This window comes from Myxocyprinus asiaticus, chromosome 20 (assembly GCF_019703515.2).
Source record: "Myxocyprinus asiaticus isolate MX2 ecotype Aquarium Trade chromosome 20, UBuf_Myxa_2, whole genome shotgun sequence".
In the NCBI taxonomy this organism is placed as follows: domain Eukaryota; kingdom Metazoa; phylum Chordata; class Actinopteri; order Cypriniformes; family Catostomidae; genus Myxocyprinus; species Myxocyprinus asiaticus.
In genome coordinates this window covers 28231141-28258097 of record NC_059363.1, presented here as the reverse complement: position 1 = coordinate 28258097, position 26957 = coordinate 28231141, and the positions used below count along the sequence as shown (strand labels likewise).

The 26957-nt window shown below is 41.5% G+C and overlaps 1 protein-coding gene across 5 annotated transcripts in view; it reads left to right on the top strand.

The window, feature by feature from the left end:
* The window catches only part of LOC127411267 (probable E3 ubiquitin-protein ligase RNF144A-A), a 76627-nt gene that overhangs the window by 6723 nt on the left and 42947 nt on the right, over window positions 1-26957 (top strand). For 2 of the 5 annotated variants that reach the window (XM_051646706.1, XM_051646707.1), the window contains exons 2-3: window positions 177-275; window positions 22943-23093. In XM_051646706.1, coding sequence (XP_051502666.1) covers window positions 241-275; window positions 22943-23093 — 186 coding nt within the window. In that variant the 5' untranslated portion in view covers window positions 177-240. Of the gene's footprint in view, window positions 1-176; window positions 285-4851; window positions 5812-22942; window positions 23094-26957 lie in introns of those variants that run through there. The other 3 variants (XM_051646710.1, XM_051646709.1, XM_051646708.1) reach the window with 3 other exon arrangements.

Genomic DNA, 26957 nt, shown 5'->3' with positions numbered 1-26957 from the left:
CTTTAGAAATAATGTGAAACGTAGACAGTTTCCAAAGATTATTGATATGAGGGACAATAATAATCTGTCCTTAACTGTAGAAGTCTGTTTACTTGAATTCTGACGTTTGTTTTTAGGCAAAGCAATTATATTATAGTAGTAATAAATAACTTCAGAAATTACCTCAAATTTTCCAGATGCAAATGATATTCCAAAGCTGACGGGGGCAACAGAGACGATCATGCTGATCCACGTCGATAGATGGCAGTAGAGCATCTAACACCACTGTCGTATTGGTAGATAAAGTACATGAAGAAGAGCAATGCTAATGCTAGCTAGAGAACTACTGAATGCCCCTTTAATTATTAGAGGTGGTATGAAATTAAATGAATCAGTATGAGTTTGTGTTTAACTCAGGATCGTACTGCCATACCAACTAATGAATAATGAATGCTAATCAACTTTTCCAATCATATATTATTTACCCAATGATTCCATAAGAATTACCACTGACTACTTCCTGATTAGTATCTGTGTTGCCATTATGGCTAAATGGAGTGTTTTTACCACAAGCATTATGACTTCTGGAATTCTTGAGTTGGCTATTACCTAAATATTGTACCTTAATAAGATACCATGCTTTCTCAATTAGTCAGTCACCATTCCTCAGTGATATCAAAAGTTGCATTGTTGCTGCTTACCAGCTGTGGATGAGACTGTCTGGCTCAAGGCAGAAGGTGACCTCAGCTGGGTTCATTTCGGATCAAGTCAGAATTGCAGGATATGTAACAGTAGCCTCATGTATAGAAGTTATGCACAAACATAATGTGCACAAAACAATTTGCCATGACAGTGCCATTTATAGGGTACCAATGGTCAAGGAAAGAAAATGGAAGTTTTCTTCAGTTTGGAATAGATGTTGAACAGAGTAGAGGTAGGCCGATATTGCTTTTACAGATTAATCAGTGCTTTTTGAAACTATCAGTAGTTTGCCGATAGTTGTTTTTACTTTTTTTAATCATACATGTTCCTCTGTGGCCGGCGCTGGAGGATTCTGCAGTTAGAATGGTTTGGTTCTACAGTATAACAGTTGCCTTCTTGAAGTGAAACAAAAACAATCACTGACACCTCCTGGGGTGACAATATTCAGCCATATTTTTGTCCTCATTTCAATGCATATTTTGTTATTTTGATTAGATAATCAAGTGATCTAAATTGAAGCAAGGGCATGCAAAGAAAATGTGACTATATGGATGTTTGCCGTTAGCATCTTCATAACTTCATATACAGCATATCCTTCATAACCTAATATCTTGTGAATAATAATAAACTTTATTCTTCATTAAACTTCATATGGTGAAATATATAAATATATAGAATCCGATTGAGAAAGTAGTTTGATGCAATTGTTTACATGGCTAATATTTTTGTTTTTAAACTGATTATTTTAGGTCTACACCCCTTTCAATCTGATGGAAATTTAAATCGAATCAAGCTCAATCTTATAATTTTTTTCCAGATTGACGTGTTTACATGAAGGCTTTTCAATCTGATTGAGCTATCAGTCGGATTATAAACTGATTATTTGGTTGCATGTAAACGTAGGTACTGTAAAATATTTTTCACATGCCGTCTGTAAGTGGACAGACTTCCAACATTCATTAAAAAAAAAATTCCTTTAGGCTGTCTGAACTCAGTCTGCTGTTATATCACTCATGGTTTAGCTGACTTCATAAGTCAGTACTTGTCTAAAGTGTTGAAAATTACATTTTTACTCCACTGACCATTAAGTTTAAGGTTGGGGTTTGGCTTAGGGCATATGATTAATAAAATACGCATTCCTGTGACTGTCGAATTGCTTTTGGCGCCACTCTGTGGACATTTTGCCCAGAAAATGGAGTATGTGCCCATACATTCCAGCTATGGCCATTGGGGGCAGTGGTTCAAATTTCGGTAAGCATTGACCAATTTCAGCAGAGGAAATTTTGACCTGTTGTTGCTGAATTCACAGTGATATCAGTCTGGCCTAAACCAGGTTAAACAAGATGGTTTATTAGTTGAATTTTGACTCCACCAACTTTTTGATCAGTTGACCAACCACCTAAAACAGTTTGGACTAGTTATTGACCAACTTAGCTAGAACTGTACTCCTATTGCACTTCACACAGTACTCCTTTTCTTATTTTGTTTAGCTTCACATTTATATATGTGATGAGGAATCTGAGAGAAATGTCAATGGGAGTCTTTTAATCTGTCATCCCTCTTCTGTTTTTCGGCTCATATCAGCGTAGATTGTTTGTGGACCAGTCGATTATATGATTCAAGCTTTGCAAAGAAACTGTTATTGAAGGATGTGTCTGTCAAAAATACTATTGGACCGATCGCAAAACCATGAAAAAACAGTTTCATTCATTAATATCAGGGCTCGACATTAACGCTTGTCCTGGACAAATTGATTTTTTTGAAGGGGCAAGTGAAAGAGAATTTTACTTGCCCGACCGGACGAGCTGACTGATGAAAATGACAATAACGAAAAAAATAACCAGCTATATTTGTGATAGCCTAGGCCTGTGTCACTTATTAGAAAGTTCATATTCTTATTCTGCTGTTGAAAGTAATCCAGAGCACATAAGTTTATAATTCGCTAGCGATCTAGTAACAGCTGCGCCCTGTTTGATTGACAGGCGGCTTATGTGTTTGTGCTGAACATACGCGTGTTTTCCGAAAATGCTAGCGCTAATGCTTGTCTGAACGGTCTGCCAGAATTCCCGTCTTGGTGTGGTATTCATGTAAACAGAGAGAGGGATGTCTAAAGTGAACGTAAACAGCTGAGAAAAAAAGAAGATTTATATTAAAAAGCCGGACATGTAAGTATAAATGTAAGCTAATAGACCTGCTGCCGTCTGGTGTAGTGTGTCATAATAATAATCAAACAACCAGAACAAGAAAACACTCATTGCTCTTGACTGGGCAACTTAAGTAGCTTTAAAAAGTATTAATGTATTATAATCATACAGTGAAGACCTGTAGTATTTTTATGTTGCATTTCATTCTGAATGTTTACTTGAATAATTGATACTGCTGTTAAAAACTTTTAAAGTTGTTAAAAAATCACTGAATTTTCACAAGGTTTTTTTTTCTATTATTTTTAATCTATTTATATTCATTGCTGTTTTTATTGTTATTTTATTACTGACTCTTTACTAGTCTTGAATAATTACTTAAGAACTTGAAACCATTCTTCCGTAACTAACATATTAGTTAAAGGAATAGTTCACCCAAAAATGAAAATTTGCTGATAATTTACTCACCCTCAGGCCATCCAAGATGTTTCTCTCTTCATCAAAACAGAATTTAAGACTTTTAGGATTTCATTTCAGGCCTCCCCCTCTAAACAATGTAAGTGAATGTACTCCATTTGTATGTCCAAAATGCATATTTAGGGTGCATCAAAATAATCCACACGACTCCAGTCGACAAATAAAGTTCTTCTGAATGCAAACGGTTGATTATTTTGAGAAACAAAACAATACTTATATACTTTTTAACTACAAATGTTTGCTTCTGTACATCTCTGTGACGTGCGCTCATGAGAGGGATGACGTAAGCTCGTTGGTAAGGTCACGCGTCACGTGGAGGAGGCAGGAAGCGCGTCATTGTTTACATTGTTTTTTTTTTTTATTATTATTTGGAAATTATTTTTATTTTATATTGTTTTGAAATTGTTTTGGACTGTTCTGGTTTGTGAATAGCGCTTGGTCTGTGCTCTGTGCAAGTTTTATTGTAAACAATGACGCGCTCCCTGACTTCTCCTCCACGTGACGCGTGACCTTACCAACGAGCTTACATAATCCCTCTCATGAGCGCACGTCACAGAGATGTACGAAAGTGAACATTTGTAGTTAAAAAGTATATAAGTATTGTTTTGTTTCTCAAAATAATCAATCGTTTGGGTTCAGAAGAACTTTATTTGTCAACTGGAGTCATGTGGATTATTTTGATACACCCTAAATATGCATTTTGGACCGTAAAAAAATGGAGGACATTCACTTGCATTGTTTAGAGGAGGAGGCCTGAAATGAAATCCTAAAAGTCTTAAATTCTGTTTTGATGAAGAAAGAAACTCAGATACATCTTGGATGGCCTGAGGGTGAGTAAATTATCAGCAAATTTTCATTTTTGGGTGAACTATTCCTTTGTGTTATTATTTGTTGTGGTTTTGAAGCTGGTATTGAGAATCGTCAAATTCCACTACCAACTACTGAAATTTTGGTATTGTGATAATGTATAGACTTTATTGTACATGTTAGATCTTGCTGCTATAACATGATGAAAAAGTAGATCTCATTCCATAGAACTATGAGCATCCCTGCTGTTAATGGTGGCGATAGAGGCTTTCCTTTATTTGACTATCATACATAACATAAAATAATTACCATATGACAATAGCCTCCTCCCCTACCCAGTGCAGTTTACATTTCTGTTGCAGAGAATTTAGTTGATTGCATAGGTACACTATTAGGTTGGGCATCGGTCATAATTTTAGGAAACATACAATAGAAACTTTGACATGTTACTTGAGCATGTAACGTAAATGCCCTTTTTTCTGTCCGGACAAGTAACTTTTTTACTCGGACAAGTGAATGACCAATTTACTTGTCCGGAGGAGAAGCACATGACGATGATTAATGTCGAGCCCTGAATATTTTCAGATGTCATGATGGTTTGATAGTTTATGGTGCTGCTGTGCTTGAGTGAACAGTTTAATATATTCAGGTGCAATCTGTTGGGTGTGCGATATGTGTAAACCGTGAAATGTAGTTTTATAATGTTGCAGAGCTGGTTCATTCTCTTCCGACTGAGTTTCAAATATTGCTGTATTTTAGGGCCTGCACAATGTTAGCCAATCATAACAGTCGACGTTTACGTGCGTTTACATGGAAGTTTAAAGGATGCGCTCAGGCCAAAACTGAGCGTTTTAGACACAGGGCCTGAGATAGGGTGGAAAATTATAATATATTATTAAATTTTGACTGTTTGAAAAAAAACTTTACTAACATTATCAGTGGACCACAGGGAAGATAATACAATTATGTCAAGAGTATGTCATGACCCCTTTAACCCTCTAGGGTCTTCGGACGCACCGGTGCATCCTGCTGGATTTTTTCCTCATAACAGCGGAAACAACTTAAAATACTCCATCATTTTTGGGCATACAGATAAGAGTAAGACACCATTAGAGTCTATAAAGGGTCTACTTTTATTTGTGTACACTCACAATAACAACAAAACCTTGTGCTTTTGTAAAATAAAGAAAATAAACAGGGTGCGCTTTCAGCCATCTCTGTCTCCACGAGCATCTTTCTGAAACACGTCAAAAAAATGAACTGAAACTCCACGAATATTTATCACACAAACATGAATCATATGTCTAAAGAAATCTTAAAATGACTACTTTTAAATAAAAGAATTCAAATTTAAAACAAATATTCTCCTGCAATGTAATCTGTATGAAACAAAGTGATGTACAGTTTCTCCGGGCTCAGCTAATTATCCCTAATGAGATCACACCCACCAGTAGAGTGCGCTATTCATACGGTAATGTGCTGAGGCGATCAATGCAAATGGAAACGCCCCCAACAGTGCCTTAAAAAGCATCAAGTTCATCATCAGATTCATTCACCTGCGCGTTTGGAAGATGGCATGCTACACAGGTGAGGAAGCTCCTGGATAGTGACGAAGAGTTCACATTTTCCTCAGAAGAAGAGCGGGACTCCGATGATGAACGTTTGATGAGCGACTTGATCCAGCCGAGGATACAATTTCGGATGAGTAAGTCGTTTAGTTTTACTTACATATTAGTTGACATGCTATTTTATATAAACATGGACATATTTTACTAGCTGGATTATTTCCAGACTTGCCAGCCAAGATTCATAGTATTGAAATTTGAAATATGTCCTAATAGGCAAGTTTTAGTTACATTTAAATGTTGTTTCGGCTAAAGCAGGTATTTAAATTGTATGCTGTATGATATAAATATGATATGTAATATGATATAAAAATAATATGAATGTTTAGATTATATTTTAACTAGTGTTTATGCTGCCTCATTATCATCAACGTAGCTTGTGCTTGCAAATATCTGTTTGGGTGTAAATGTGTAAAATGTGCTGTAAATATGCCCATATTAGAAAATCAGCATATTAGAATGATTTCTGAAGGATCATGTGACACTGAAGACTGCGGTAATGATGCTGAAAATTCAGCTTTGATCACAGGAATAAATTGCATTTTACAATATATTCAAATAGAAAACAGTTATTTTAAACTGTAAAAATATTTCGCAATATCACTGTTTTTGCTGTATTTTGGATCAAATAAATGCAGCCTTGGTGAGCAGAAGAGACTTCTTTTAAAAACAATAAAAAATCTTACAGATCTAAAAACATCATGGTTACTTGTGTAACCTCTATTCCCTGCTGGAGGGAACGAGACGTTGTGTCGATGTAGTGACACTAGGGGTCACTCTTGGGAGCCCAAGACACCTCTGGTCTTTCATAAATGGCCAATAAAAATTGCCGAGTGGTATTTGCATGCCACTCCCCTGGACATACGGGTATAAAAGGAGCTGGTATGCAACCACTCATTCAGGTTTTATGCTGAGGAGCTGAGACAAGGTCCGGCCATTTCGGCAGCTAGTTCAGCGTTGTGGCAGGAGGGACACAAAGTTTCATTCCCTCCATCAGGGAACGGAGGTTACACAAGTAACCATGACGTTCCCTATCTGTCACTCACTCGACATTGTGTTGATGTAGTGACACTAGGGGTCCCTATACGAAACGCCACAACTGGCTGAACTGTGTTACGTGAACTGGCGGTGTGTGGTGGGCAGACTACTGTGTGCCTCGTAGCCAGCACACCAGGTCGACACGTAACCTTCCCAAACATAGTTACGAGTGTCGAACGGCCCTTTGGGGACAAGTCGACTACCCAAAAGATAGAGACAGGCTGACCCAGTCGTGGCCTCTTTTCCCCTTCTCTTTTTCCACTCCCTAAAAAAGAAGGGGGATTATCCGACTGGGCTGCTAGGTCTAGTCGGGGGGTGTCCCTCCCAAGGGGAAGACACCGCGGTGACCACGCCTCACACAAAGAGAGGGGGGGATATTTAAGTGGAAGAATATGTCACATGGTCTTTCCGACTATGTGGAGTGTCTTCAAGGTAGATCCTACCCAATGGGGGAGGAGTTACTACAAACATGGAGACTGGGGCAGAGGGGTTCTGCCCTAGGAAGACACAGTTTGCCAACAGGGAAACGAATTAGCGGAAGATATATATCGCGTGGGGTTAGCCTTACAGGGAACCGCCACATGCGGAGCACCTACCCCAGAACAGGACTCTTAGTTAGCACGTGTACTGGGCTGGCAGCGAGTCTCTCCGAAAACTCAACTGTCACAGGGCTCGGAGGAAGTCAACCAGGGAACAAAGCTTGTGAACACTACTGGGAATTAATGGCGCACGTCTTCAGCTCAAAAGGAGGTGGAAGGCGCTATGTGCAAGTGATACACCCGGCCGGCTATCCTGGGCTTATCCGCTTGCATTGCGCGCCACTACCTGGGACAAAACCGGTTCCACCCGGAGGTTGTAGAACCTTGCACAGGTGTTGGCTGTTGCCCAGCCTGCTGCTCTGCAAATGTCTGTTAGAGAGGCACCCCTGCCCAGGGCCCAGGAGGCCGCTACACCCCTGGTAGAATGGGCTCGTAGCCTTACCGGGGGCGGCATGTCCTGGGCGTGATATGCCATAGCTATGGTGTCAATGAACCAGTAGGCGATCCTCTGCTTGGAGACTGTGCTTCCTTTCCTCTGTGCACCAAAGCAGACAAAGAGCTGCTTAGAGATTCTAAAGCTCTGTGTGCGATCCAAATAGATGTGTAAAGCGTGCACCGGACACAGCAACGATAGGGCTGGGTCTGCCTCCTCCTGGGGCAGTGCTCGCGGGTTCACCACCTGATCCCTAAAAGGGGTCGTGGGAACCTTGGGCACATAGCCCGGTCGGGGTCTCAGGATCACGTGAGAGTAGCCCGGACTGAACTCCAGGCACGTTTCGCTGACAGAGAATGCTTGCAGGTCTCCTACCCTCTTGATGGAAGTGAGCGCAGTCATGAGGGCAGTCTTCAAGGAGAGTGCCTTAAGCTCAGCTGACTGCAAAGGCTCAAAGGGGGCTCTCTGTAGACCCTGAAGAACTACAGGAGAGGTCCCATGAGGGAACGAGGTGCAGACTGGAGGGATTCAGCCTCCTGGCGCCTCTCAGGAACCTGATGATCAGGTCATGCTTCCCTAAGGACTTATCGTCGACTGCGTCATGGTGTGCTGCTATGGCGGCAACGTACACCTTCAAGGAGGAAGGGGACAGCCACCCTTCCAACCTCTCCTGCAGGAAGGAAAGTACTGATCTGACTGCGCATCTCTGGGGGTCTTCCTGTTGGGAAGAACACCATTTAGCAAACAGACGCCACTTAAAGGCATACAGGCGCCTCATAGAGGGGGCCCTAGCCTGAGTGATCGTGTCTACCTCCGCAGGTCAGCTGGGCTCCTCCCTTTAGGGACGATTGCCCAGTCACAGGCTGATGCGGAAATGACGGACATGCTTTCCCGGGCAGCCACGAACGTCAGGCGAGAGTGGAACCCTCCGCTCTCCCCTGAACCCTCTCGGCTCAATGATTGGTTCCTGGGCTCGCGTCACCGCTCAAAGCAGCCACGCCCCGCTCCAGTCCCTTTCTTCCTGGAAGTGCATGAGGAGCTGACAAGATCGTGGGAGGCACCTTTTACTGGCCGTTCCCGATCTTTCAGCTCCCCCGCCCTCACTACCCTCGATGGCGGGGCGGCCAGGGGCTATTCGGTGATTCCCCCGGTGGATAAGGCGCTCGCAGTGCACCTATGCCCGCAGAGCGCCGCCACCTGGCATGGACGCCCAAAGCTCCTGTCCAAGGCCTCTAGGTTTACGTCGTCCTTGACGGCCAAAACCTACAGTGCCGATGGACAAGCAGCCTCCGCCCTGCACGCCATGGCTCTCCTGCAAGTCCACCAAGCCAAGGCGCTAAAGGAACTGCACGAGGGTAGTTCCACCACAGATTTGATGCAGGAGCTGCGCTCGGCGACTGACCTCGCTCTCCAGGTGACGAAGGTCATGGTGCGGTCTCTCGGGTGGATGATGTCCACCTTAGTGGTCCAGGAGCGCCACCTTTGGCTCAACCTGGTTGAGATTGGTGAGGCCGACAAGGCACGGTTCCTTGCTGCCCCCATTTCCCAGGTTGGCCTATTCGGCGACACCGTCGAGGACTTTGCCCAGCAGTTCTCGACGGTGAAGCAGCAGACGGAGGCTATTCGGCACATCCTACCATGGCACGGCTCATGATCCCGCATCCCGTCTGCTCGTCGCCAAGGACGTCCCCCTGCGGTGACTGCACCGGCTCCGCCGCAGCCCGCCCCTTTGGCCTGGCCCCGGCGTGGAGCCCACCGCAGGAAGCAGACCCCACCCATCTCACGGCCGGCCGCCAAGAACCCACGGAAGGCTTTGAAGCGCCCCTGAGACAGGCGACCCAGGGATGACGAAACCCACCTTGGAGCTGGTAAGCAGACCACTCCATCCCCCGGTGGAGGGCCGGGAGGAGAATCTGTTGTTGCTTTTTCATTTAATTTCACAACATTTCAGCAAAAGAGCAGTTTCCTCATTCCCTGGGTCACGTACCCGGTGTGCACGGGCGTCATCACGACCTCTGTCCATCTTTTCATCCTTGCAGGTGTGTTTAATCCCTTCAGATCGCACCTCGTTCCCTCATGGGACCTCTTTCTAATTCTTCAGGGTCTACAGAGAGCCCCCTTTGAGCCCTTGCAGTCAGCTGAGCTTAAGGAACTCTCCTTGAAAACTGCCCTCCTGACTGCGCTCACTTCCATCAAGAGGGTAGGACACCTGCAAGCGTTCTCTGTCAGCGAATTGTACCTGGAGTTCGGTCCGGGCTACTCTCACGTGATCCTGAGACCCCAACCAGGCTATGTGCCCAAGGTTCCCACGACCCCTTTTAGGGACCAGGTGGTGAACCTGCAAGTGCTGCCCCAGGAGGAGGCAGACCCAGCCCTGACGTTGCTATGTCCGGTGCACGCTTTATGCATCTATTTGGATCACACGCAGAGCTTAAGAGTCTCTGAGCAGCTCTTTGTCTGCTTTGGTGGACAGTGGAAAGGAAGCGCTGTCTCCAAGCAGAGGATCGCCCACTGGCTCATTGACGCCATAACTATGGCATATCACGCCCAGGATGTGCCGCCCCAGTAGGGCTATGGGCCCATACTACCAGAGGTGTAGCGGCCTCCTGGGCCATGACCAGGGGCACCTCTCTAACAGACATTTGCAGAGCAGCGGGTTGGGCAACACCCAACACCTTTGCGAGGTTCTACAATCTCCGGGTTTCGTCCCGTTTAGTGGCATGCACAAGCAGGTAAGTCCGGGACAGCTGGCCGGGTGTATCGCTTGCGCATAGCGCCTTTCACCTCCCCTGAGCTGAAGACGTGCGCCGTTAACTCCCAGTATTGTTCACAAACTGTGTTCCCTGGTTAATTTCCTCCAAGCCCTGTGGCAGACGAGTTTGCGGAGAAACTCGCTGCCGGTTTAGTACACGTGCTAACTAAGCCCTGTACTGGGGTAGGTGCTCCGCATGTGGTGGTTCCCCATAGGTAATTAGCCCCGCTAATTCGTTTCCCTGTTGGCAAATTGCGTCTTCCTTGGGCAGAGGCCCCTTTGCCCCAGTCACCATGCTTGTAGTAACTCCTCCCCCGTAGGGTAGGACCTACCATGAGACTTCCCCATATGGCATACTTCCGACATAGCTCGGCAAGACCATTTCCATTTTTGTGACGTATTTCCACTTAAATACCCCCCTCCCCCCCTCTCTGGGCGGGGTGTGGTCTCCGCAGTGTCTTCCCCTTGGGAGGGACACCCCCCCCCCGACTAGACCTGGTGGCCCCAGTCGGTTAATCCCCTTTTTTTGGGGAATGGAAAAAAAAGGGGATAAGAGGCCTCGACTGGGCTAGCCCGTCTCTGTCTTTTGGGTAGTCGACTTGTCCCCAAAGGGCCGTTCGACCCTCATAACAGTGTTGGGGGAGTTCTTGTGCACTGGCTACGAGGCACACAGTAGTCTGCCCGTCACACACTGCCAGTTCACGTAACACAGTTCAGCCAGTTGCGGCGTTTTGTATAGGGACCCCTAGTGTCACTACGTCGACACATCGTCGAGTGAGTGACAGATAGGGAATGTCCTGGTTACTTGCGTAACCTCCGTTCCCTGATGGAGGGAACGAGACATTGTGTCCCTCCTGCCACATCGCTGAACTATCCTTTGAAATGGCCGGGACCTTGTCTCGGCCCCTCCGCATAAAACCTGAATGAGTGGTTGCATACCAGCTCCTTTTATTCCCATATGTCCGGGGGAGTGGTATGCAAATACCACTCGCCAATTTTTATTGGCCTTTTATCAAAGACCAGAGGTGTCTCGGGCTCCCAAGAGTGACCCCTAGTGTCACTACATCGACACAACGTCTCGTTCCCTCCATCAGGAAATGGAGGTTACCAGGACATTATATGGCCTCATTTCAGTGACTTACAATTTTTGTTCTTTCAGAAACCACGCATAAACGTTATTTTCTCAAAAATAAAACATGTACATACATGTTGTTCACATATTATTGTATCCCAGTTTGTGCTGAATACAGTGTTATCAGACTTTAGCCATTAATATGTTTTTAAGCAGCTGAAAAAAGCACAAATGTCTAGGCATGTCAAAACTTCTCCAGGACCCAAAACACCCTCAGACCCCAGAGGGTTAAATCAGGTTTTGGCTGGATTTCCCAGCATGGCCAAGGCAAAGCAAGTTGTTTTTTGCCAGAAAGATTTGCCTGAAGGATGCCATAGTTGCAAAACTGGTTGGAATTGTATTCAGTCACTTAGGAGATTACCTTGATAATCAAGAGTTCTTGGAAACAGACAGACAACCTACTCATGTATTCTCATGTATGCTTTGTAATTGCTGATCATTAATCTAGCCCATGACGTTCAAGGAAATTTAATTGGAAAAGAAATTGATTGTATCATGAATGATGCATGCCATGGACGAGGGCCGACACTGACCCATGCCTTCATGCAAGATCATTATTGTTGCCTTGTCTGACTCATGGAACATCAAAATAACCCACGATGAAAGAAATGTAAAGGATGATCACAGAAGCAGTCTATAGTAGATTTCAGTCCTCACTTCATTTCTGGGAGCTGAAGATAATTGCTCGCTGGGAGTGTTTCGCCTCTGGGATCGGTGAAGTTTATGAAGACGGAGCCAAAAATAAAAGAGTTCTTAGTTCCTTTGGGTGATAAATGTGGGTCATTTGGCAAGGGCAAAAAAACAGTGGGGAACAGTTACACATTTATGTGCGCTCCATTTTGACCGTACAGTAGCTTTTGTCCACACAGTCTCATGAATGCTTAAATTTTTTTGCTTTATGCACTAGTTGCTGGGAGTTTTATCATTTATTTGTCTTTCATTATAGTTCTGGCTATCAACTGTAAGATTCAACAGATTTTTTTCTACTGGCCCAGTAGTTCATATTTTTACTTGCCCTGCCAACATTTTCATTGGCCCCACCAAAAAAAAATATATATATATATATAAAAATCAGCTATGTGTTTTTAAAATTAATTATTTTTTCAATGAATGTTACGTTTTCTTAAAAAAAAAAAAAGAAAAAAAGAATGTCAAATAATTTACTAAGTTTTTGATTTTCTGGCTCAAAACTCTCTCACACTGAGTCCGGTCCATCAGGCCATCCTAATTGTTGAGCCCTACAGTTGTTATACTTTTAATAGTTTACCAGTTAATCTGCCAGCCATTTGCATTCTCAGAACCATCAAATAAATAAGCAAAGTCCAAGGTCTAAGTGAGATCTTCCTTATTCTCACATTTGTTCTGTTTTGTTACCGTATATAGACTGAACGGCCATAAAAACTTTATGGAGATTTGTTGTATGCCATTGTGGCATTCGCTCAGGTGGTAACATGGCAGTTTAATGAGGGTATAGTTTTTGACAGGATGCCAAGAATGACCTTTATAGACGTTGCACACACAACCTTGCAGTCAGAGAAAGTCCAGCTTTAGGAGAACACACTTGCTCTTCCCTGGGGCTTCTGTGTTCTCTTTAAAGGGACATTCCCATATTTTCACATCAAAACCTGTTTTACCTCTTCAGAATCAGGGGAAGCTCTTTGGAGCATCTGGCATGTTTCTGTTCTGTCTATTTTTCTCATATCATACTGTCTTCTTCATTGGTTTGGGCTTATAGAGTTGTTAGCTATGAGCATTTTATTAGGAACACTATACTAACACTGAGTAGGGCCTCTCTTTGCTCTTAAAACAGCCTCAGTTCTTTGTGGCACAGATTCCACAAGATGTTGGAAACATTCCTTTGAGATTCTGGTCCGTGTTGACATGATTTCTTCACGCAATTTCTGCAGATTTGTCAGCTGCACATTTATGCTGCAAATCTCCCGTTCTACCACATCCCAAAGGTGTTCTATTGGATTCAGATCCGGTGATTGGGGAGGCCACTGAAGAACAGTGTCATGTTAATGAAACCAGTTTGAGATTACTTTTGCTTTGTGACATGGTGCATTATCATGCTGAAATTAGACATTAGAAGGTAAGTTGTGGCCATAAAGGGATGCATATGGTCAGCAACAATACTCAAATAGGCTGTGGCATTCAAGCAATGACTGATTGGTATTAGCGGGCCCACAGTGTGCCAAGAAATCATTCCCCACACCATTATACTAACGCCACCAGCCTGGACTGTTGACACAAGGCAGGTTGGGTCCATGGATTCATGCTGATGGCTTCAAATTCTGACCCAACCATCTGTGTGCCTCAGCAGAAATCGAGATTCATCAGACCATGCTACGTTTTTCCAGTCTTCAACTGTCAAGTTTTGGTGAGCCTGTGCCCACTCTAGCCTCAGCTTTCTGTTCTTGGCTAACAGAAGTGGAACCCGACATGGTCTTCTGCTGTGTAGTTTATCCACCTCAAGGTCTGACATGTTGTGCATTCTGAGATGCTATTCTGCTCACTACAATTGTACAGAGGTGTTATCTGAGTTACCGTAGACTTTCTGTCATCTCGAACCAGTCTGGCCATTCTCCGTTGACCTCTTTCATCAACAAGGCTTTTCTGTGCCAAGAACTGCCGCTCATTGGATGTTTTTGTTTTTGGCACCATTCTGAATAAACTCTAGAGACTGTTTTGCATGAAAATCCCAGGAGATGAGCAGTTTCAGAAATACTCAAACCAGCTCGTCTGGCACCAACTATCATGCCACAGTCAAAATCACTGAGATTCGACCGATAGTGTATTTTACCAATACTGATAACTAAGTTGGGCAGTACCTGCCGATAACCGATTAATCAACCGATAGTTTTTAAAATTGATACTGAATGAAAAAATAACACTCAGAGTAAAATAGTGCTGAACTTTATTACAAAAATAAACAGTACTGACTGAACCATGGATAATTTTTTTTTATTGAAATCAGATGCATTTCAGATTTGTTTATATGTTTCTCTCAGCTGCATGAAGATATTAATTTGCTTTATCACGTCACTAGCTTAAAATATGCACCTTAGCTGGCTAACGAATGCATTAACGTGACCAGCCGGACATAAACTAATGCAAATAGATGGTAACAATCGTGACATTTAAACATTTGGGTTGACTTGCGTGTATTTTTGTCACATTGTTCTAACCGCTTGAGGTTAGCTTTAATGTTAGTGTCCTCTCAGCCTTATCAGAAAACATACTGCTGTTCTCTGCTAATGCAGCATCTAGTCATCAAATTAATTACTTTATAATGATATGACAATGTGTACTGTATACATACCTTTTCATTGCTGATGTTTTAAATCTGCATCTGAAGTGTTCCGCTCCATGCAGAGAGTAGTGTCACGTGCCAAAACAAACACCACAAGGCATCAGTGAAGTGATTGCCTCTAGAGATCGCTCTCATACTGTATAACGACAGCGGACCCTTCCCAGCCGCTCCAGCACCGGACGCAATGGGGAAAAAGTATAGTTCCAGAAATCTGTTATCGGTGCCGATTAATTGGCAAAGCCGATATACCTCTAACTGAGATCGCATCTTTTCCCCATTCTGATGGTTGTGAACATTAACTGATGCTCCCGACTTGTATCTGCATGATTTTATACATTGCACTGCTGCCACATGGTTGGATGATTAGATATTCACATGAATATGTAGGTGGACATGTGTTCCTAATAAAGTGCTTAGTGAGTGTACATCACAAGATGTCAAAATTTTATTATAAATCCAATAGTTTTGAGACCTTGAAATCTGATTAGAGGCACATTTTAAAGTATACACAGCTGATATACTTATATTAGTGGCACATCAAATGAATTTTATACGTGTCAAGTTGTTTGGAAACCATAAATAGTCTACAGGCTAATGAACTGCGAAGAATTGTTTATTGAATTGTTTAATGTCATTATTTATTGAACATTGTCTTCTTATCAAATGATTGTTGCAGGTTTTTTACGGTGCGTCATGTTAAATTACCATAATAACGAGATTCCAACTTGTAAAAAGCGCTTATGACTCCGTAGAACTAGTAATTACAAGATGCAGACTTGAAATTCTATTAAAGCTTCGACTTAACAGTTGTGACATCATGTAAAAAGAACCAATATGGCAGCGGCCTCAATAGTTAAAGGTAATAGAACACATTTCTGTTTGATTTGCCATTTTATTGTGCCAGTGTTATCTGGAGTGCTGTCTTTGTTCTTAAACATTTTACAAGAACATATAGAGGTGAATTAATGAATTCGGCATTTTAAATGAATGACTGAATGAACGTACAACGTTTAAAAAAAGCATTTGTACAACGTTACAGTTTTTTTTACACAACACTGTCATCAACAACAAAACTGTTTTGGCACAATGATTGTTGCCATAAAAATGAATAATTCCTAAATCCTAGGACATGAACAGCTCAGAGTAGAATCTACGAGTTGCCATCTCATAATTACAGTAATTCCGACGTGAGGTGAACACAGCATTATACTCTGCTTTGTGTCATGCCTAACAACACCCTGTTAACCATGGTACAGTGTAATGCAAATATCTGTTTTAAATAAAATTCAGTTTACTGCCTGCTTTCCTCGGGCAGTAATAGCACAATGGTTTTTGCGCCGGGAAAAATTACAAATTGTGTTTTGCGAATAAAATATAATGTAAACTTATCTAATAAGCTGAATTTACACTGAAAAGAGCCATGTTTGCACAAAAGGAATGACAGTGACGTAATTTAATTCTTTAAGACGTAGCACTATTTCAGTACTGAATAGACCTGCTTAAACTAAGTTGTGGGTGGTTAGTAAATTAAAAATACTTTTATTTTTTTTATTTTTTGCAGAAGGTTTTTGCACTGAAATACCATGCGCAAAAGTGGTGCAACTGTTTAGTGAATTCACCCCTATATTTTATAAACAAAACACTTGATATACAGTAGTTCATCACCATTTAGTTGTTGGTAATAGAAGGTAAATGCTCACAAATGGTCTGTGTTCTCAAAAAGTAGCAGAGCTCTAGTAAGAAACATTGTAGGCAATTTAGTAGTTTGGAGACTTGTAGGTTATCACAGGCCATCCACAACACTGAACAGTGGGAGGAAATGACACTCAACAACAATTGAACTTGGGCTTCTTGTTGGACTTACAGAGAAGAGCTTAGATAAAGATCAAGATGTAAGGATGATAAGTTGACCTGTTGTCTGGATGTCATTTGTCAGGATAGTAATGGATTTTCTCTGGTCTGCCTTTTCCTTCTTTGTTATATATCATGATGTGGGGAAAGGATTGAATAATACATAGTCTAATCCCTGAGCAGTGTGTTTCTGGCATCGAACTGATCTCATTTGGGCAAAAGTTGTCTGTAAGTGTTTTGAAGCCTAAAAGTATTACCACACAATGGTTGATTGTGAAATATGATGCTTATAAGGGTTGAAAATGAGCCCATGGGGCAGGTTGCCTCTGCTCTTTTCAACTATGATTGAGTGAAATCCATATATCTGATAAAGCTGAGAATCAAAGAACTTAATGAGTAATTTAAGGAAGGAACATTGTGTTAATGTTTGTGGTGGCTGGGACTGCGAAACATCCATTTTTTTTTTTTTTTTTTTTTGGATGCTCAATTCCCAATTCGCTCTAAGTCCTCGTGGTGACGTAGTGACTTGCCTCAATCCGGGTGGCGGAGGACGAATCTCAGTTGCCTCCGTGTCTGAGACCGTCAATCCGCGCATCTTATCGCATGGCTTATTGAGCGCGTTACCGTGGAGATGTAGCGTGTGTGGAGGCTTCACGCTATTCTCCGTGGCATCCATGCACAGCTCACCATGCACTCCACCGAGAGCGAGAACCACATTATAGCGACCACGAGGAGGTTACCCCAATGGGACTCTATCCACCCAAGCAACCGGGCCAATTGTTTGCTTAGGAAGCCTGACTGGAGTCACTCAGCACGCCCTGGATTCGAACTTGCGACTCCAGGGGTGGTAGTCAGCATCTTTACTTGCTGAGCTACCCAGGCCCCCGAAACATCTATATCTTAAAATATTCAGGCATCTGTTCTTTCTCAGCTCTCATTTTAGAACTGGATGATTTCTCTCGAAGAGTAAATAATAGAGTGGAGACTTGGAGTTCAGCACAAGAGCTTTGAAAATTTCCACTCTCAGCTCCTCTCTCGTATCTGAACATCTAAAGATTTTTGAGTTGACCCACATAAAAAAATGAATTGAAGGAGATAAGGGAATAGACTCATTATGTTATAGTATGTTTACTTTTTCCACCTTTTCTTATGTAATTTTGTCACTTCAGAACTTGATGATTAATTTCAGCCTGGTTAATATATTTAATAGATCCCTGGAGAATGCACAGTAAAAATAATGAAAAATCTATTCTTTTTTTTTTTTTTTTTTAAGAAAATACTAATATGCTCTTAGTATTTTTTTTCCCCATTAAAAAAGTACGGCATGCATAAAAAAAATCACTGAGTGCACCTTTAAGGATATGTAGTGAGTGAGGATTCCTCCTCTGTGATGTTCAGTGGTTGATGAGGACAAGGAAGTAGGCAGAGATGGATGGATGTGAACCAGCGAGACAGGTTTTGACAGATTGAAGGAAGAGTGATGTAAAACCTCTGAAATTTGTCTGCAAAATCAGCTTTTCCTGCAGTCTCTGTTCTAAAGATACAGAAGGCTTGGCGCATTATCAAAGTTTTGATGCTTCACCCCATTTGACTACTAAAGCTAAAACAGGCCAAGACTTTTTGTGGAATTGATGAATGTGTTTGCACATGATTGTCTGTTATCCACAACCTTTTTGTTAAGGAAAGCATAAATATCACAAGCTGGGTTTCCATCCAACTATTTTAATGCGCATTTTGAAATTGCACATTAGACAGTTTTAATGGAACCGCTTGATATGCAAGTAAACTTTCAAAATTAGTGTAAAATTTAATGCGTTTGGAGGATGTGTATTTTCTAGAGTTCTGCATTAGTTAAAATGCACTTTAAGGTGATGGAAACAGTTTATTCGCAAAACAATGACATGTTTTGACCATTTTTACACGTGTTCTGAGTGTGCAATAGCTTGATGTGACTGGCCCAACGGAAGGACAGACCTTGGCATACAATTCTTCTAATATATAGCTCTTGACATTCTGAATTGTTTAACCAAGAGATGGTCTTTAAAGTTGGTCCTCACAATCCGCCAGAACAGTTTTGAGTGTGGGCACTCCCAAATATGTGGAGGCTGATGGTGTATGGGCACCGCAGTCATTTCAGCCCTCATTATTTCAGATATTACACTTGATCTGCGGCGTCTTCTGGCAGCATTTAATAAAACAAGTTACAATTGCTCTAATCCTGTAAATAAAACTCCTCGAAGCAAAGAGGTCATTTAGCTGCTCCCTCATGACAAGGCAGCTCCCTCAAGATGATGTGCATGACGTATTGGATGGAAACACGCAACGATTCATATTTGTTTAGTCACATTTTTAGAAATGCGCTTAAAAAATGTGAAACTTTTCGATGGAAACCCAGCTACTATTGATTATCCCTAGGGTTAGGGATTTGAACAAACCCCTAACCTTAAATTTTACACATAGGTGTGTAACTGGCACCGTTTGCTTTATGGACATGACTGATACCCCAAATCATGTGTTGAGAAGCTTCTTGTGTGCTTTTACTTTTCTTGGCAATCTGACTTTTCAAAATCTCAGACTAAGATTAGATGAGGGACCTTAGCCATATCTAGAGACTAGAATATCATAGAGACTTGTGGGTGGGCTCTTTTGATTTGGCCAGCAAGTTACTACCTAGGAACCACCTAGAACACCCTTACACCCTGTCTACACTGGACGCACACCGCAACGGCTTAAGGCTGTCTACACTGGATGAGTCGAAACGAATGTTCAAAACCTTATACCTTATAAACCTTATCTTGTTGGCAGGAGTGAGTGCAAAAGGGCGTTTACTGTTGGCGCTCTGCGGGCGCCGCAAAGCATCCAGTGTAGACAGCATCATTGGTTTTAATGAGAGTGATTTGCTTTTGTTGCATCGCACCACTCAGTTCTGGTGTAGAAAGGGTGTTAGGCTTGGGAACCGAGAACCGAGTTTCCTACTGTGCTATTCAGCGGCAGCGCAGTGTCTGTACTGAATCTGTAGTGCAAAACACACGTGTCCAGCATAGTCCAGTTACTGAACAAATGGCTCTTATGGGCTTGTTCTTTTGAATCTACAGCATGCAACACACAGATTACTGAAATAATCTCACTGATCTTGAAGTTATGACTCACGTCATGTCCAACTCGAAGTGAACCGTGACTGTTTCTGTGTTATGTAATTTTTTTGTTAAAGCTGAAGTGTGTAATTTCTGCACCACTGAATGAAATTACAAAAAGTAAACATTTGTTTTAAAACAGCTTACTAAATATGTCCCCTGTCTGCTGTTGATCGAACTATTTTTTGTTTGCTTAAAATTTATATTTCATAAATAGTTACAGTTGGACCAATTATTGGATTGCATTTATGCCTCTATAAAAATATTTGCAAAGCCTTTAAAAAGTCTGTGTAACAGACTTTTTGCAAGAATTTTAATAAATGTATCTCTTAAAATTGCATTCATTTACAAATATTTCTTCCTCAAAAGTAACAATCGTTAATGAAGCACTTAAAGAATCGGAATTGTTTAAAGGAATCTCAACCCAAATTGTTAAATTCCTAACGATTACCATTCCTAAACACCCTAGCAACTGCACAGCAGCACACTAAAAAACACTCAGAACACCTTAGCAATCATATAGCAACAACCTGGCAACCACCCAGATTTGGCACCTGTGATGGTGAGCCTGTAGGTCAGTTCCAATCACAGCACGCCTCACATTATCTTGGAAAAATTAGAAAATTTAGTTCTCTATTGAATCTTTATTTATTGCCACAATTAGGTTTAGTGGAATTAGTTTTCAAGACTTTCACACAATTTTGCAATTGAACAGCATCACAAACTTATTCAGAAACAACCCCCTTGGAGTAACCTGGGGTTATATGTAGGGATGCACCGATCCGATACCTGGATCGGTATCGGCTCCAATACTGAAGCTTTTAAACGGATCGGGTATCGGTCCGGCGAGCCCGATCCAAATCCAATACTGTGTGTTAGTCATGTTCGTTACTGTCAAGCTCAAAGAATGAGATAAAAGAACCATAAAAACACAATTAAAGTAGTTCATATGACTCGTGCATTTTTATTCAAAGTCACTTGAAGACGTGCAGTAGCTCTGTGAATCACAAAAGGCTGTGTTTAATAAGTAAATATATAAAATGCACACCCAGCTCCAGCGTGTCAGTGAGTGGCGCTGCTCTGTTTACACACACACACTCGCTTCTATTTTTAGCCTTCACGCTGTGTGCAATATTTGAGTGCTACTCACAAACAACATCTCAGATGTAAATGCTCAATAGTTCGGTTCACTTATAATATGCATTTAGAATGGCACTGGAGGTGCTTTTTTACCAGAATTTGAATAAGAAGCGAATTAAACTACTAACACATACAGGACTTCCTGGAGAGTTTAGAATGTCATAAAGCGTGAGGGTTTAAAAGTTAAAGGTGCACGATTGAGATATATTACTATATATAACTATTATAATAAATTATTATTATTATCATTTGTTAACAAATTATAATAATATTTAAGTTGAATGGGTTCCAAAAAATAACTGTGTGAATGAAAAGTGAGCTGATAACTTACAACTAAATTGAACAAAAAAGAGATCTGATTCCTTTAAAGTCCAGATACAAGTAAAAAAAACAACAACAAAAAACGGCTTCTTTTCTACTGATGACTTATGCTGGAATTAATGTTAATTTTGCTGCTACATTATCCAGTATATTAGTTAACAGTAAAGTTTTTCTTAATAAGCAATACATTTATATTGAAATAATGTGTAGTTAGAGGTTTGTGTTTCTTTACATATTAAAGAGCACACCCAATTAGTTCCACACAATAATGTAAAGATATTCTAAACTGATTATGCAAAAAAAACCAACACTGGTATCGGATCGGGATCGGTATCGGAAGAGAAAAAGTGGTATCGGTGCATCCCTAGTTATATGCCCTGCTCAAGGTCCCATTGATGATATCTCATGACTCATTCCTTGCGGGCATCAAACCAGCAAACCAAAGTTTCTACCCCCCTTTAGCTACAAGAATGGAATCTGCCATAAATACTCTACCAGCAGAAGCGTATCTGCCTCGTGCACTATTCCCCCGTTGCCTAGCAGCCGAGGCCGAGTGTTGACGTTCTCACAAGCACTTCCTGTAAACACTTTAAGACACAAGGCTCTCTTGATACAACAGCCCACTTTAGCTCTGAGAGTCTTATAGTCGAGACTTCCAAAAATAACCCTCTCCTGAAAACTGTAAAAAAGAGAGACGTAGGCAGAGAGTAGAGTGTGATTTTTTTTTTTTTGTCACCTCACCTTTTCACTCAAGGAGTTCCATTCAGTGAAGTAATCTCTTCTGTCCTCTGTCATTAGCAGAAGAGGAAAAATCGCTCTGTCTCACCAGCCCGATTTCTCATTCCATTACAGTAAGGCTAGACTCCTGAACGTGTTTCAGAAAGCACTTCTTGACCATGCTTTCAGTACCATAATATAAATGTATTTGACCCTTTCGCCACTGCATCTGTAAGACCTTCTCGATACAAATTGTGGCCAATTTAATGTGCATTAGTGGGTTGGCTGCTGCAGTGTTTGCGATTCCATGGATATTAGCATCTGGGCATTACAGAAACACTTTTTGTTGCTGTCTAGATTGTTGGCTGTTAAAAGCTTTGCACTGTTTGTATTGGTGTATTAAAGCATGTACACTACTGTTCAAAAGTTTGGGGTCACTTGCCTGAAATGTTTTTCATGATCTTTAAAACCTTTTGTTCTGAAGGCGTATGCTTAAATGTTTGAAATGAGTTTTGTAGACAAAAATATAATTGTGCCAACATATGAATTTATTTAATTACAAAACTAAAATTTCATTAATTTTTTTTTTTTTTTAAGCAAAATCTAGGCAAAGTGTGGCCACTTTGAAGATGCTAAAATATAACATAGTTTGGATTTATTTTGGATTTTATTTAGTCACAACATAATTCCCATATTTCCATTTCTATTATTCCATAGTTGTGATGACTTTACTATTATTCTAAAATGTGAAGAAAAAAATAAAATGAAGAATGAGTAAGTGACCCTAAACTTTTGAACAGTAGTGTAGGATTTCTCTAATTGGAGGTATTCTGTGTTTCAGCTCTGCAGCAGGCATCATGACCACAGCTAGGTACCGACCCACCTGGGATTTGGCCCTGGACCCGCTGGTGTCCTGTAAACTGTGCCTGGGAGAGTTTCCCTTGGAGCAAATGACCACCATCACCCAGTGCCAATGCGTCTTCTGCACCCTGGTGAGTAAGCACTGTACTTCATCTATGTGTTTGGTCTTGTTTGTCTATCCTTATATGTACCCCACAGTTATATTTAACCTGAAAACCCTAGATTATGGGGAAAACCGTTTCACTAAGGGATTAAAGGTCTTCACATTTAAAATGGCGAACGGTTTCTGTAAGGGTTAAGCTCAATATATACGTTGGAAGAAGCCAAACTTTTTTCTCCTAAATGAACTAAAGTTCCCTTGGTGAAGGAAGCGTGCATTTTAGGGCTGGGTATTGACATAGATTTCCTGGTTCGATTAGATTCCAATTCGCAAGCGCTGGATTTGATTTCCAGTTTTGATTGATTTGTAGAACACATGCTAAAATTTTATTATTATTGTTTCAGACATTAGCAACAGCTTCTTTAGCTTACCCTCCCTATGCTATGTTTAATTGGAATTAAGTGTATATTTTTAGTTGTTTTTGATCAACAACTGACTGTAAAGAACAGATAGAATATTCAAAGAGACATTATTCAATAACAAATGGGTTGCGTTGGAGGTTGACGTGACGCCATGAAAGGATCGGACGTGTGAACGGTGAGCTCTGCGCACTTTGCTAGTTTTAACACTTTTAATTACATAAGCTGGTGAGATTCGATACAGTCTGTTCCATAACCGTTCTAGCAGGACAATATGTCAAAGAATTCAAAATCCTCGGGCTCTGGAGACATTAAAAGACACTTATGTGCTCAAGCTGATGCCCCCGAGCAGGCCGCGAGCCTGGGAGTCGATTTAGTCGGGGAGGTGCGGGAAATGCGGTGAGAGATGCTGAACATGTCGGCAATGCTGACGAAGGTCGTTGCTGACTTGGAGGATCTTGTTGTGATACGTCGATCAATCACTTCAATTTAGGCGAAGTTCACTGATGTGGTTACAAGAGTGGGGGATGTCGAGAAACGGATCGATTACCTGGAGTCATCGGAGAGGGAATTATCTGCTAATCTGCTAGCAACCAAGGTGGATTTGGAGCATGTCTGGGAGAAGTTGGAGGACATAGCCGGTGGAATGAGGTCCGAATCGTCGGAATTCCTGAGGGCGAAGAGGGACAGGATATGGTGAAATTCCTGGACGGGCTCTTTCCAAATTTGCTCGACATAGCAGGCCATAAGCTGGAAATCGAGCGAGCTCACAGAGATCCTGCTTGGCGATCTGCAGAGTGAGACAGGCCCCGATCAATTCTGGCCAAATTTCTGAGATCATCCGATAAAGATCTTGTGTTACGCAAGGCAAGGAGTAAAGGAAGGCTTTCTTGGAAGAACCACAGCATTTTCTTGTTCCCAGACTTTGCGAATTCGACAAGAGAGAAACGTGATCGATTCAAGGAATGCAAGAAACTTTTAAATCAACAGAAGTTCGCTTTTGCGCTGATATCCCCGGTCAAATTGAGAATAGACACTAAGGATGGCTGTAAAACATTCACATTCCCACAGCAAGCGATGTCCTTCATAAAGTCGATGGAGTGAGTAAGTCATCTTGTTGTACTCACATTGCAGCCGAGTGGACCGGCTCACTGAACATTCGCTTGACTATTTGAAAAATCTGCGCGCTCTTTTTGTGCTGGTTCCACCTAGTGGCTGGAGTTTATTTTTTAGAGTAACACACCTTCAAGACAGTCTTATAGATGAATCTACACGCTCTTTGTGCTTAGTCCGCCTATCGGCTGGAGTTTATTTTTTAGAGTAACACACCTTCAAGACAGTCTTATGGATGAATCTACACGCTCTTTGTGCTTAGTCCGCCTATCGGCTGGAGTTTATTTTGTAGAGTAACACACCTTCAGGGCAGTTTTATGGATAAATCTACACGCTCTTTGTGCTTATTCCGTCTATTGGCTGGAGTTTGTTTTGTAGAGTATTTCTTGCAGAGTCATTGGAATAAGTCATTTGCTTGCACTCATGTTGCAGCTGAGTGGACCGGCTCACTGAACATTCGCTTGACTGTTTGAGAAATCTGCATTGTTTTTGTTTTTTTTGCTGGTTCCACCTAGCAGCTGGAGTTTATTTTGTAGAGTGTCACACCTTCAGGACAGTTTTATGGATGAATCTACATGCTCTTCATGTTTATTCTGCCTATTTGCTGGAGTTTGTTTTATAGATTATCTTTTGCTCTGTTATTCTGTCTCACAAAAGTTGTATAGAAACACTGGACTTGACCAATCTGACAGCAAGGCTGGCACGGGGGTTCTCGTAGGTGTGCATGGACTGTTTGAGTTTGGAGGGATGGACGCCAGTTGGCACTGTCATGCACGGGGTTAATGCGCACGTTTATTTCTGTTTTTTTTTTCCTGTTTTTTCTAGGGGATGTTCGGGGTTTGATTGTTGCACTATTGTTGGAATGTGGTTTTTATATTGTCAAAATGTCAGATGTTAATATGAGTGTCTCTCTCCACGTGGAATGTGAATGGGTTGGGGCACTCCATAAAAAGAAGGAAGGTTATTTATCTTCTTAAGCGTAAGAAATATGATATAGTGTTTCTTCAAGAAACGCACCTTTCTCCGCAGGAAGCTGAAAAATTTGGGAAGATATGGGGTGGGCATTTTTTATAGTGCTGGCTCGAGTAAGAGCAGGGGAGTCATTATGCTAATAAGTAAACATTTACAAGTCAAATGTCTCAAACAGAGTAAAGATAAATTAGGAAGAGTCAATATTGTTTTAGGGTGCGTCACGAGACGGACGATTTGGTCGCCAGGATGATTTAAGGATATTGTTCCAAAAATAAATTAATTCAATTTTAATAATAATAATAAGAATAAGAACTTTGAATAGAAGCACATTGAAATACATTATTCAACTAAACGCAAAATAAATATTCCACCTCTGACACCTGACCCACGTACATGCAATCAAACACTTTTTTTTTACCTCGCGAAGTGCTCAGAACATTATCACATGTCGTTGACGCAGCCATTTTCTTTTTCCCACTGTGATGATGCAAAGGCTTCACTAGCGTGACATTACTAGCCAGTCTTTCATTTCTTTTATGCTGAACATGAGCAGGCCAAAGTCAAAAAGTACCATTTATTATTTTTTTCACAAGAAAAAGAGGGCCTGAGACTGAGACCCCTTCAAATGAAGCAGCAGAAAACGCTGTCAGCCGTCCAACCCAGCTGCACACAGTGGAGATCAGCAGAAAAGATTGTGAAGGTGATGCATGCGAACAGTGTAGCAGTATCAGTACTGATAGTTCTTGCCCAACAAAGAAAAAGCAGAAATCCAGAGTAAGGCCATATAAAGATAATGTTTTGAAGTTTGGGTTCGTTAACTGTTCCAACGCAGGTCATGCTGCAATACCAATGTGCATAGTATGTGGGGAAATGTTGGCAAATGAAAGTTTGAAACCAGCGAAGTTGGAAAGATATTTATGTACACGTCATGCCGATCTGGCGGACAAACCATTATCTTTTTTCAAAGGAAGGCTCAAGAAATTCAGTCATCAGCTCAGGTACTCTGCAGAAGCATAACACACAATCACAAATTGCACTTGGCATCTTATAAAGTTTCATATCGTGCTGCCAAAGAAAAAGCGGCCCACACAATTGCAGATAGATTAATATTGCCTGCTGCACTAGACATAGTTAATACAGTTCTGGATGAAAAGGCATCTGAAAAACTAAAACTAATACCTCTTAGTGACAATAATGTGTAACGTCGAATTGAGGATATTGCCCAGAATTTGGAAGAACAGCTTATAGCGAGACTGAAGTCAGCAAAGGATTGTGCTATTCAGCTGGACGGGAGTACTGACATTGCATCAAGCGCTACGTTATTGGTTTATGTTCGGTACATTTGGCAAGGTGAATTTGTTGAAGACTGTGAATCTTCTGTGCTGCCTAAC